Here is a 13,975-nt window from a genome sequence, read left to right as displayed (position 1 = left end):
AACAATGACTCACCAAAGTATTCAAGAACAAGGTTCCAGAGGTGTGTAACAGAGGCAACATAAACCAAAAACTATGCTTGGGATCATAGATTAGGCCAGAACTTACCAGGTAAGGGATAATTTACAGTTAATATCCAGAACTTTAGAAAGCACCAACATAAGGGCAATAGGGGACATAGAAAGGTAAGAGGGATCATCCTTTCTTAGAAACAGGATGAACACAAGCAAATTTCCAAGGAGAAGGAAAGGTGGGCTGGGAGTCCAAAAGATTGAAGGGTAATGAGCAGAGGTAAGCTCAGAGGCACACATGTTAAGGAGGATGGCAGGCATCATAACACAGCTTAATTCAGTGCTCACTCAACATCCTCACATACACTTTCCAGCAGGAGTGCTCAGCGAGTGAGGACCCAGACTTATTTTTCCCTCTCCCTTGCTCAGGAGTTCAGCGGACAATTGTAGCACTCCGACCACTACCCTCACTGAGGACAGATCACAGGTTGAACCAGAGATTTTCCTGGGCTCCGAAAGGATCAGTGCCACTCCTGGGGGTAGCACCCCATGGAGCCGTCAGCGGAGTTCCTCGCTCAATCTTAATGCTGTGGAGGATACGTATTCCGTGCAATATCTAGATTTTGCTTCTTACCCAAGCATGCCCTTGATGAATAATACGGGGTGTGATGTGACTGCGCCATAAGTCTACGTTCCTCCTTCCAATTCACTTACGTCAGTAGCCGCTGTTTGAAATATTCAAACCAGCTCGGCTCCTACAGAGAACAGTAATTGTTAGGGGGAGAGGTTGCAGCATCAGGGGATGAGAGAGAGAGACAATGTGGGCATATTCAATCCCGTTGTTATTATTGAATTTGCACATTACTGAAGGTCAGTACACGCATTATTTAAAAACAATCTTTATAGTTCTTTTGTAATTAACGACGGAGGTCCAATTTTTTTCATTGCAGTTCATTGATGTGATTGTGTTTGGAGGGCTGAACTGAAACAGCAGGCGGAAGGTTATTGATTTTCTTCGGAATATTCAGTACTCGCTCCTGCCAACGCGCTATCAATGAATGCGTGTCGGATTTAATACTGCAAGGATTTCAATGCTTTCGAAACATCCGTTGCAATTTCCGAATTGTAACTGCTTAACAGAGCCCGCTATTTCCTATTACAGAAATATTTCTAATTTAAATATATTATAATGGTTAAAATGGGCTTTAATATGGGAATCTGTGGTCGAGGAGCCACTTCTGGCGGTGGATGCTTTCAGAAGGTGCTGGGGATATGCCGTATATCCTGCATTACTGCGGTTGCATTTTTCTTTTGTTTTTTTGCAATGCTGTGTCTTGTAAAAAGCCAATGAGACTTTCCCTCCCATTAAGGTATTCGGCTACACTGTGACGTGGGTCAGTTTCAGTGCAGAAACGATCGATGTGTCTCATTACTCTGGCGCTGCGATGGAGACGACGATTGTGCCGACAACAGCGATGAGGAAAACTGCCGTGAGTAGCAGCGAATTATTAAATGCCAAAAGAAGTGCAACAAATTAACTTGTGATCTGCAGCTGAGAGCGTTTGTGGGTTGCTACAGGTTGTGCTGGGACCCATCAGGCCGTTCTGTGTCAGGAGAATGTGCAGCACTGGACTTCCCTTTCCCCCTTGACTGACGGCTCGACTCGTGCTCCGCTTCCGAATGATTGACAGCTTTGTCCGGGCTGGACTCTTTAATGAATGGGAACGTTTCGGTCTTCGATTTAGAAATGAGGCGACGCACTCGTTGGCTCGCTGCAAAACAGCAGATTTGCCACGTGCCCGTAAATCACCAATGAACGACTTCAGTTTAGACACACCTCCCTACCTTTAAGTCACGCCCATAAGGTGTATTTCATTCATTGAGGGCTGGGTCAACCAAGTAACCAGGGAGGAGCAGGAAGTGGATTGCAAATTATCTACATGTGTGTGCAGTATTTTTTTATATAAAATAAGCAACCCGAGAACAACTTCGTATTTTGCAAAAATTACAACAGTGTTACATAATCTGGCGCAATACCATTTTTTTCTTTTTGTCAATTTTTCTCCAGCATTTCCTTCTGCTCCTCTCCTGAAGACACTGGCACCTTGTTGGGGTACCAAGTGCCTGTTATTCATGTGTGAGCATTGATGGTGAGTGTTGGCAGGCAATTGAAATGTTGGATACTGCTCTGGTTGACTCAATTACTCACAGGTTAAATTTGCTTAGCCATGAGGGAAGCTCCAGAGTAATGTAAACTGAAATATAAATAAAACAAGGGCTGTCCAGAATGGGTCCACATACCTTTAGGAGCAGAGTGGTTTTACGTAACTAAAGATAAGATGGGGTGGAGGGAGAAGTAAAATTAAAATTAAGGAGGAAATTGAAACAAAATGAAATGATAGTGCTGCATGATCAGATACTAAAACCACTGGCATATGTTCAGTCGTGGCAGGAATTAATTTCTGACTGACTGCTTAGAAGTTGTCAGGACCCTAAGCATGATTGGAGGGAAACCGCATGCTGTGATCAGTATCACGATTGGTATGAGTGAAATAACAATGAACACATTTTCCATCTAATTGTTCTGCCTGATGAATCACTGCAGTCCGTACTTTGGAGCAGTTTGATATAACCGAGTTGCTTGCTTGGCCAATTTGCGAGAGCTGAGTAAAAAGAGCCATATTTCTGACTTTCTCGATAAGATCAAATTTAATTCTTGCTCAGACACCCACCATGTTAATAGATTCATAGAATAAAGAAATAAAAAGCTGCATCAATGGAAAGTGTTGTTTACCAGGTTGACTGATAGGTACTGGTATCTGTCAGACTGAACAGGTTCAACTGCACAGTGGAGTTTCCCCTACTGGGTCAATCCAGTAAATGGTATGGCAGTAATCCCCAGTTAGTTGAGGTGTCACAATTGGCCCCCAATGATTGGGGGATGTCTCACTCCTGATCATTATCCAGGAAAGTGTACACGTGCAAATGTTTGAGGATAGAATTGGGCTTGGCTACAGTGCCCTCTATTGAATAGTCTACTAGCATTAACTATCTAGGCTGATGCATGAAGAATGATCGCTGGAGCGAGATGCCAAAAGGGCTTCTCTGGAACTGGATTTTAGCATGGTCAATGCTTTTAGGACAGGAGGAGAGAGAAAAAATTAAAGCAACAATTATGCAGAGATTTCTTTGTATCTGTATAATGTTTGCAAATTACCTTTGTTCAAAGAATAAAATTAATGTAGAGTAACATCTGAAAGAAGTACTGTTACCAGTTTGTGATGTGCAGAAAAAATTGATGCGATTGTCTTATTCAGTGTCCACTCTGAGAATATTTCAGGAGAATGAGAGGGATGGTTCATCACTGCACTGGAGTGTGTCCTTATATTTGTTGTAGTCTTAGATGTGAGTGTCGCTGGCAAAGTTGTTGGTTTATTCCCCATCTCCTGTTGCCCTGAGAAGGCGTTGGTGGGTCTTCTTGACCCACTACAGTCCTTGTTGTGATGGTGCTCTCCATAGTGACGTTAGGTAGGAAAGTCTAGGATTTTGAACCAGCAATGATGAAAGAATGGCTGTATATGTGCAAATCAGGATGGTGTGTGACTTAGAGGAGAACTTGGAGGTGATGGTGTTCCCATGATATTGCTGCCTGTCCTTTTTGGTAATAGAGGTCACGGGGCTGGGAGATGTTGTTGAAGTAAGTTTGGTGAGATGATGCAGTGCATCCTGTAGATAGTGCATATTGCAGCCACTGTTTGCTGGTGGTGCAGTGGAGAGGATGTTGAGTTTAGTTGCAGGGGTGTTGATTAAATAGACTGCTCTGTCTTGGATGGTGTCAAGCCTCTTGTGGCTGAATTGAAGGTGACCTGAATTTATAATATTTAAATCACTTGTGATATGGCCTCTGTAACTTTGAAACAAATGCTTTCTTCTAATGTAATTACTTTCCGTATGGTATGAACGGCTTTCAATATATTCTGCAACTCGCTTGTTGAGCTCGGATATGAGGGGACAAGTTGTACCCATGGCTTCTCATCTTATGTCTACTATTTAGCACACCATGATTATATTTTCATTAAATACTACTTATATCCCATGGAAATGAGACCAAATCTCATACTAATTACAAGAATCATTTTTCCCATTTTGAAGATGTTCCAAGCATTGTAAACCGACAAAACCAGCGCTTAAAAATATAAGAATTTTTTGGATCAGGAAAAAGCATTTGGTCTAAAAAGACCATTGCTTTTTGATTGATCAACCCCATCTACCTACTTTCTTGCCATATCCCTCAATTCTTTGTGTCCAGAAATGCATCTAAATGCCTTTTGTAAATGTCTCTTGTCTGTTTCAGTGGCCTTCCCTGGTAACTTACTCTCTGGGTAGAAAAGGGTCACCTTGACTTTTTTTTCTTTACTCCTAACTCACAAGTTCTTAATTTGAGCATCCTTGTTATTTGAACTCCTCACCATAGTGCACAATTTATTTGGGTAGGCTTTTGACAGTCCCATTTGTAATCTTGAGAACTTAAATTGGGTCACCTCCAGGTCTTCTGTTTTTCAAGCAAAACAGGCCCAAAATCTTTAACTTTCCTGACCACTTAAAATTTTGATACCTGGAATAATCTTTGTTCACCTCTGTGAAGAAAAGCAATATCTATTTGTGCTAGTCCTAAACCACAAAGGAATAAAGTGCTCCATTAAAGCCATTTCTCTTACTTTTGCCTAATTTATTGCTGGGTAAACTTTTAACATATGGTACAAAGTGCATAGCGTGAAGACCTGCTGGGTAGGACCTGTACCGTGCTTGGCCTGACCATGTCCCATGTGACTTGGTCTCTTGTGAGAAAGTGAGTTGGCCCATAAATCCTTCTCTCATTTCTCCTTGAGGTATCTGTTTATAATTACTCTGGAACTGTTTGATTGCATACAGTAAACATTTTGATTGGGTGGGGGTTGTGTGCTTCATTCTCAAAAGGGAGCACCGAATTTCAAGGCTTTTCTTGGTCCCCATATGCACGTAGGTATACTTTGATGGTAAATTTTATCAATCTAGGCAGGGTTGCCTGAGACTGAGTGGAAATCTGAGATTCGCTTCCCATTCTGGACAAGCACTGTTCTTAGTAGGCCATCCATAGAGTAATATCAACGGTATCTGTGGAAATGTCAGATAAATGAATATCCTGTCAAACTTAATCAGATGTAAGGAATCTTACAACACCAGGTTATAGTCCAGCAGTTTTATTTGAAAATCACAAGCTTTCAGAGGCTTTCCCCTTCGTCAGGTGAAATTATTTGGATATTATGGGGGGCGGGGGGGGTGGAGAAAGAATTACTCTGGTCACTTCTGACAAAGGAGAAAGCCTCCGAAAGCTTGTGATTTTCAAATAAAACTGTTGGACTATAACCTGGTGTTGTAAGATTCCTTACATTTGTCCACCCCAGTCCATCACTGGCATCTCCACATCAAACTTAATCAGGACTGAGCGATTCTGTTTTCCAATACCCTAAATATAAGCAATTGTATTTGCATTCCCATATTGCAGAATTCTGTCTAACTGGGTGTGTTCAGATGTAAATTCACCAACAAAAGAAAATTGAGGTGGGGTGAATTTGGTACAGTAATGGATTACTGCCATGATAAAAGTGTATGCCGATTGATCTGGGTTGTATTGGTTACTGTTTTTTGTGAATGAGGGGCAATATTTAAAACAATGCAGGAAGAGTTGCTCTGGTCTCTGCGTGGTGGTGTGAAATTGTATCATTCTTCATTCCGTTTAAGACGTTGCTACACAGCGGGGGGGTGGAGTAATTCTTTCTCCAACCCCTGCCCCCCATAATATCCAAATAGATGTTGATATGAAAAAGGAAATTGCTCTGTATAGGAAAGACAGGCATAGAGAGACTAGGGCATTAATAGAAAAAAACCTGTCTTATCCACAAATTTAATAAGTACAATGCTGATGTACCAATGTACTGAGAGGAAGTGGAGCTTTATTTCTTTGGAGGGGGAGTTTACAAAAATTCAACCTGGCTGAAATTAGCTAAACCATAAAGACCAAGAATCGGTACTGTGACCTTCCTACTCTACAAATATTGATCAATGAGGAAATTCAGTAGCAGCATTAGGATTTCAGTGACGTGTTATAGTGGGTGTGTGAAATTTTCACGTTACTTTCCACAGTTCAAGTGAAGGTAGCATGCAGCACAATTCTAGATTTTGTCCCTAAAAATGTGGGTTGTGTCTGGAGGAGAGGGAGCATTTTGAGCTGTATTCAGTGCTTGGGTGAAATAATGGTGGTGACAAGGGGGTTTTGATGATGGTGGGAGCAGTTGAGAATGAGTTAACAGCATCACACAAGAAGTGTATTGCACCACAATAAAATATATCGACAAGTGTGATTTTGTTCTGTAGCATATTAATGAGCTAGAGACAACACTGACGAGCTACTACTGCCTCAATGCTTATCAGATATAAATGTCCTATGTACTGTATCTGAAGGTACTGTTTGCCATTTTAATAAATTACGTAGTTTGTTCAGGTTTTTTGAATGAGTGCAATTAAATGTGTATACTGTTTGATTTTAATTGTTTGAAGCATTGGCATTACATTTAAGCCGGAACTGTTTGGTGTGGGTGTTGGCTCCTCCACTTCTGAGCAAACAACTAGCACATACCCTGAGACACTAGCACATACCCTGAGACACTAGCACATACCCTGAGACACTAGCCCGATTTTAACTCAGCCTGCCTGGCGTGAATGGGGTGGGTAGTTAAAATGGCGGAGGGGATTTGTGCTGTGTTCTTTATGCGTTTCTCGCCCCACACCATTTTTTCCTACTGGGATTCCAGCAGTGTTGAGGCCGCCGGCCCCAGGCAGGTGAGGGCCTAATCGAAATGAGAAAGTCTTGGCCTTATGACGTCATCGGCGCCACAATCTGATTTTAATTCCAAGCTTTGGGAGGCGCACACGGCATCGAACTCACCAACAAAAGATGGCAGCAGTAAACATTGGACCAGGTGGCTCAGATAAGGTTTTTTTAAACATTTTTATGGATGCATCTAATTTAGTTGCTGTCTTACATTAGCTTTGTTTCCTGTTGCATACCTTTTGAAAAATATTTAAAATTGTGAAAGGCGGCCGAGGGATTTTAAATGGAATATCGATCTATAATGTATTAAAAGTCTTGCATGTAGCATGCATCCCTGTAAGTGTCACACTTAACTTCCTGCAACACTTTCTCAGTCACGCTTTGCTCCCCCATCTTGCTTTGTTGATAGCGCCCCTGTTATAAAACTGCATATCCTCTAACTCGCCGTGACCATTGCCATAGCATTGGGTGAAGAGAAGATTTCACTTGGTTGTGATATCCCACAATGTAAAATAGCCTCCTCACACTCACTGTCTAGGCTCATATATAAGGAATGGCCACCAGTGAGGTGCTGGAGGGCAGGTGGAGCCTATGCACTGGCAGTTCTCCAGCATATCACCCAGTTGTGTATTGTCACCTTCAGGAAAGGAAGAGATAAATTAAAGGTGGGAATGAATAAAAGTGAGTGTTTGGCCACTACCCAATAGTATCTCAATCGGTTAGGGTGTATTTATGTTACAAGCATCAGAACTTCCTTATGTAAACTATTACAGGAAACAGCTATCCTGCTGTGTGTCGGTATTTTGTTGGTACTAGAGTTCAGCACTGAAGAATTAATTGAGGGATATGATGATGAGATGTGTAGGATTGATCCATTCAAAGAAAAGTGATGTTCAGCCTAATAGCAGTTTCCTGTTATTGAATATTGTAATCTTCTTTTCCTAAATATTAAGTTCTGCTCTAAGAGTAGCCATAAATTGAACATGAAGGTTTGACTTTTAGTGTAAGCTCATCAATTTTTTTTTCAGTTCCACTGCTCTTGCTTTTCACAGAATAAAAAGTGCAGATTTGATTACTGGGAGAACAGGTTTTTACCTAAAACATGCGGCTATGGTGTGTTCTGTAGGCGGTTATTTGACTAAACTATGCCATGAGCAGAAAGAATGGACTGCAGCAAATGAATCATTTCGTGGGGTTGGCTGAACATTATTGGAGGGAAGCAGGGTGTAAAGCTTCTCAAAGTTTGCCAATTTGGAACTATGAAAGCTGTTGTTTTAATGGGTTTGGGGGTGGAGAGAGGGAGAGCAGGATAATTCTGTTCAAGCATGGGATTCAGAGTCCTGCAATTCCAAACTTTTAAATGTCTTGGCCCTGAAATGTTGTTAATGTGTATTAAACCCTCTGATAAATTGAGTCCTATGATCCACAGCTAATAAGAACATTTCTCAATCCGGAGTAATCTTAAAACCTGTCGCGAGCAAACACGCCCTGCATTTTATCAGAAGGTATGTTTTGTGAGCAGAAGCTTTAAAAGTTCAGGAGCCTATGAAAATTTCTCCAGGTGTAAAAAAAAGTATGTTGTTGATTTTTATTGTGTTGCTCAGGGTGAAAGAATATTGATAGTGAGCACACTTTTATTTTCTATTTTGATCACTCAGGTATTTTTAGGTATTTCTACGTCAGGTATAATACAGCCAGGTGCAATGTTGTGGCAACCAGGGAGATTTACAATGAGCCTCACCAGTAACCTCATTCACAACCACACCCCCCCCCCCCCCCCCCAATCCATGGCACTGGGTGTGCGTTTATCCAGTTCCTAAACCAGCCGACCTTCTGGCCTCTCTTGAATGAGATTGCCAATTTATGGTAATTTGGTGCAGTTTTATGGTTTGGACCCACATCCAGTAGGAACTAGGACTGGGCTTTTTACAAATTTATTTCTCCTAGAATCTTAACAGCTAGCATTAGTCTGGGCTGGATTTAAACCCAGGCCCTAAAGGAGGCAGGCAGCATGCTAACCCTGTGCACCTCTCATTCATTTTCACTTGGGCCAGCAGTGCAGTTTCAGCCTGAATGCTCACATACAACTTTCTAATAATCCTGCACTGAGCCACTATTGGAACAGATTGTTTTATTAAATGAAGGAGGAGTTGCTGATGACTAACACTCATTGCTGGCAGCAAATAATACATTGGGCATTGCTATCATTCACTGATTAACTGCTACACGGTGTGCATGTGTTCTGATGCATTCTGACAGTTGAGTGACTGATTTATTTTGTACAAATAATGGGAATGTACATCACTCCTTGTTACTGTGAGACGAGTCTTGACAGTATCAACTTTTAACCCTATGATTCTTGGTATGAGGCAGTTGGACTTGATTCCTTTTTAAAAACAAGGCCAGTTTTCCTCATTACTGCACCTAGAGAAAGCTCACGTGCAGCAAAAAGGAAAAGGACTGGAGACCTGTTATGTCAGATCTCAGCTCCAACTACACTGCCCCAGTATGATCAGAGATTTTTCAAATGGGCATAACTAGGCCTGTGCCAACAATAGACACAAACCCAGCATTTCTACATAAATGAGGTGGTAGGTAATATTCCCGGCCCTCCTGCCTCACTTTCCACTATGTCTGTTGATGGGGCACCCAAATGAAGGGGTGTCCCAAAAAAGCTGACAGCTTGCACCAGAGCTGTCTGACTCAACCATGAGCTAAGCTTTAAACCTAAATCTGGCCCTTCACCAAGACCACCTATGTTCTAGCTCCACCATCGTTGAAATTTTCATCCATGCCTTTGCTATCTCCAAGCTTTCATTTTTGCCAGTGCTTTCCCCGTTAGTCTCCTGAGTTACACCCTATCGAAACTCCAACTCACCCAGGCACCTGCTGCTTGGACGCTATCCTGTACAAAGTCCTGGTCGCCTATAACCCATGTCCTCTCAAACCTCAATTGACTTTCCATCCCCATTCCATCAGCATTTAAATCTTTATTCTTATTTTCAAATCCCTCCATTGCCTTATTCCACTCTACCTCTGCAATCTCCAGGCTTGCATCTTAGTTCACAACCTCTGCTCTTCTGACTCTGGTCTACCATGTGGATTCCCTATTCTCCACCCACATCCCCATTCCTGCATGGGTGGGTAAACCTTCAGTCACCATTCCCCAACACTCTGAAATCTCTTTTTCAGCCCCTCTGCTTTGCTATCCGCATCCCTACCTTAAAAAACCTCCTTAAAACATGCCTCTGAGATTTAGGTCACCACTTGTAAGTTATCGCCAACTCCCTGCTTGATGTTCTCTAATCCCCTGTAAAGCCATGTGGGATGTTTATTACATTAAATGTGCTATAAGCGTAAATTATTGTCAAGCTTAGAGTTGGGGGTGTATTTGGTATCCCTACTGTGATTTTATTTTTGTTTTGCAGGGAGATTGGACACAGGAATTTGATACTATGGAACATTCACTTCTTCAAATGATAAACCTAAGCCAGATTTTCAGTTTCAGCACAATTTGCTGTTTCTATTTGTATTTGATGGATGTTTTAAAGGAAAGATATCTGCAGCACAGCAAGAGCCAATTCTGTTTTAGACTATGAAATCAACCATTTTAAATTCTAAGCAGCAGTGTGATTGAGTTTGCATGTACTGCCATAATGAATGATTATCTTGATATTACTGTTCTTTGTGGCGCAGTTCCTTAACGCTTTTAAGATCATTGATAACTTCAGGATATCAGCACTAACTGGAATACACTCAACATTTCACCATCTTAATCACATGACCTTGAATGTAATAGATTTTGAATTGTTCTTGTGCTGGTTTCATTCTTTTTCTGTTAAGAATATCTTTCTTCCCCACCCCCTCCCACAATTTTTTCCTCTCTTCTGAAGACGACGACCCCGTGCTGGGGTATATTTACACAGGTGCATGCGATCCTCCAGTACTTTGTATGAGCAACCATCAATCATGTTTGAGCCTAGTCACTGTGTGACTGTGACGAATAGGGGTTCAGTCAAAATTCAAGTTATAAGATTCTAGATATTTTTATGTTCTATTTATGAGATGTGGCTGGGTCATTTGAGATTTGAATAACACAGTGGGGAGAATCACAGTTGCTTGTATTTATCTCTTAACTTCTTTTTCACATGTTTGAGTGGATACGCATCACTGTGTGGTGTACAAAATGTTGTTTCTAAGGCATTATTCCTATACCAATACAAGTTGATTGCAAAGCAAGTAGAAGCCACTTACCATGGACTGCCTCCTTTGTCTGGAGAACAGTTCAGGGAAGGTATGGGGGCTTCAGTCTAGCTTTTGGGTGGAGACCATCCCTTTAATTTGATGAGCTTTGTTCATCAATGGAAAATACCTTTTGATTTCCTGTATCCTAGCTCCGAACTTCAAAGGGTTTGAGAGGTATACCCCAGGCAGCAAGCTGCTAGTTCTTTATTTCTTATGAGCCCATCGTGTATAGGTTTAATAATGGACGCTGGCCCAGGTTTATTGTTACTAAGAGATTTAGTGAAGCATTCCTTGTACACTTCTAAGGTGGTAGTAGTTAGATGATTTGTAATTGAGCAAAATCTCATTTTTTGCTTGAGTCCTTTTTACTTTTCAATCTGATTTGTAGTTTATAGCCCAAATGACACTGTCTGATAGTGTTTATCCTGCCACTGTCTGAAGACTAGGAGAACATGACGGGGCTAGTGTCAATTCAGTGAGCCAATTACAATAATGGGGTTTCTGTTTGATCTCTGGGCAATGCTACGTTACCTACCAAGGAGCAAGGGCTAACTTATAGTAATGGTCTTTGGCACTGTACAAGAGAGACATATTTGAATAAAACCAAAACCATAACTGAAACATCACAGCGAGGCCTGATCACATTCACAGACAAACAGTTTTTTAGTAGGCGTTGTTGCTCATTGATCAAGAGCCAGAATGCTGGCTGCTTGTTTGATATTGGCCCTGAATTTCTTCAGACTTGCTGCAGTTGTGCCCCATAATTTCAGTGCAGCTGCAGAAAGTCAGGAAATTCAGGGCCTTTGTTTTTTCGATTTTATTAACCAAAGGGGTCCTGAGAGCCAGTTGTAGTGCTTTTTACTGCTAACCTGGTTGAAATCACTAAATTGCCAAAGACAATTCTGGTCTGTATAGCTTAATGCCACATTGCATGACACACTTGAAACTTTCAAAAATAGAAAATACAAATTCTTTTTGTTATTTTCAGTCTTTGGCAACTACCTGTATCAGATTTTGATAGTCATCGCTATAGTTAATATTTTCTTCTTTTAATGGTGCAAAGTGCTCAAAAGTCATAGTTCAAGGAGCAGAAGTTCTAGCCAGCTGTACCAGGGAACCCAGGCTGATGCTCTGATTCTCCTATTCTGAGCTCTTTTGGTTATCCAATAGAATGCCACATGGTGGTCAAATTCAGCCCCTAATGCTGCATTGTGTCACGGACAGCAGTCCTGATTTTGGTGTCAATGCTCTAAGTGATTTGGCCCTGAGATCATTTACTATTCTTCCTCGTACTGCCAGACAGTAGAGTTGTTTCTAGAATTGTAAATGGCAACAATTGACCATGTCAGCTGCTATAAGTGCAAGTTCTTCCTTTCTTGTGTTTTGAACATCTAGTCTAATGTGATGAGCTACACTAATGACGAAACAAGCAACCTGTTATTGCTCCATATATTGGCTCAAATCTATTGATGTAAAGCTAAATAATATGGGCAAGGAAAATTAATCTTACTAAAGTATGAGGAAAAAATTTAGCTTTCATCTGGAGCAGAGTAATTTAATTCCTGCATTTGTACATTAACAAGAAACCAGTGACCCTGAAATCAGACAATTATAGCAGCCGACTGCTTTTAGATTTTCAAAGCCCAGAATAGTACTGTATATAATAACTAGTTCAGTCTTCCATTTGTGGATGTAATTGTAGTTAGTATCAAGTCTATCAACCCTTTTAATTAAAAAAAATTCTGTCGGGGACTGCATGTCTGATATTAAGACAAGAATGAGCCAAAAGTTTGTCCAGCTGCATTTTGGAAAGATTCAAGTCGTTGTTTTTGCCTATCCCCCACCCCCACCCACCTCTTCCACCAATAAGCTCCCGTATCCTCTATCCTTCTCCCTGGGCATACTGTCAGGCTGAGTCAGGCCATGCAAAATCTTGACATCCTATTCGGCCCAAAGCTATATCTCAAACCCCAATCCTATCCATCAGTAATACCACTCAAATTTCCACCTCTGCAACATCACCTGCCTTTGTCTCTACCTCACCCCCACTACAGCTGAAACCCTTATCAATGTCTGCTCCAGACTTGATTTCTTCAACATCCTCCTTGCCAGCATCCCATTCTTAAACCCTCCATAAAATCCAACTTGTCCAAAACTCTGCCATATCTGCCCATATTCTGTTCTGCACTTAAGTACGGCTTGCCCATCACCCTGTCCTACCATGATTCCCTGTCTACCAACGCAAAATTCTTATCATAATCTTCAAATCGCTCCCCCCACCTCCATTCACCTCTGCAACTTCTTCCAGCCGTATGTCCCCTCCTATACCCTTTGGTCCTCTGACTCCTGGTTTCTGTGCTTCCCCTCTCTGTGCATCACACTGTTGGTGTCAGAGTTTTCAGTCACATCGATCCCACTCCCTAGAATTCCTTCCCTAAACCCATCAGGACTCTTTACTTCTCTCTCAATCTTTAAAAACCTTCCTAATACTCAAGCTTTCAGTCAGCTCTCCTAACTCTTCCACCATGGCATAGCATGCTTTCCTTTTATTTATTTTCCCTTCGTAAAATGCTGTGGGACATTTTCTACATTAAAGACAATATCTAAATAGAATCATAGAATGGTTACAGCATAGAAGGAGGCCGACTCTCTGCAAGAGCAATGCAGCTAGTCCCACTCCCCTGCCCTTTCCTCATGGCCCTGCAAATTTTTTTCCTTCAAGTACTTTTGAAAGCCACAATTGAATCTGCCTCCACCGCCCTTTCAGGCAGTGCATTTCAGATCATAACCACTCGCTGCATTAAAAAAAAGTTTTTCCTCATGTCGCCAATTACCTTAAATCTATGTCTT

The 13,975-nt window shown here is 41.5% G+C and overlaps 1 protein-coding gene across 3 annotated transcripts in view; it reads left to right on the top strand.

The window, feature by feature from the left end:
• Nucleotides 1-773: 773 nt before the first annotated feature.
• Nucleotides 774-13,975, top strand: part of lrp8 (low density lipoprotein receptor-related protein 8, apolipoprotein e receptor) — an 82,370-nt gene continuing 69,168 nt past the window's right edge. For all 3 annotated transcript variants that reach the window (XM_067990540.1, XM_067990539.1, XM_067990538.1), the window contains exons 1-2: nt 774-879; nt 1,380-1,499. In XM_067990540.1, coding sequence (XP_067846641.1) covers nt 828-879; nt 1,380-1,499 — 172 coding nt within the window. In that variant the 5' untranslated portion in view covers nt 774-827. The remainder of the gene's footprint in view (nt 880-1,379; nt 1,500-13,975) is intronic.

This window comes from Heptranchias perlo, chromosome 9 (genome assembly GCF_035084215.1).
Source record: "Heptranchias perlo isolate sHepPer1 chromosome 9, sHepPer1.hap1, whole genome shotgun sequence".
NCBI classification, from domain to species: domain Eukaryota; kingdom Metazoa; phylum Chordata; class Chondrichthyes; order Hexanchiformes; family Hexanchidae; genus Heptranchias; species Heptranchias perlo.
The sequence above is the reverse complement of the archived record's forward strand: the minus strand, read 5'-3'. Positions and strand labels throughout refer to the sequence as shown.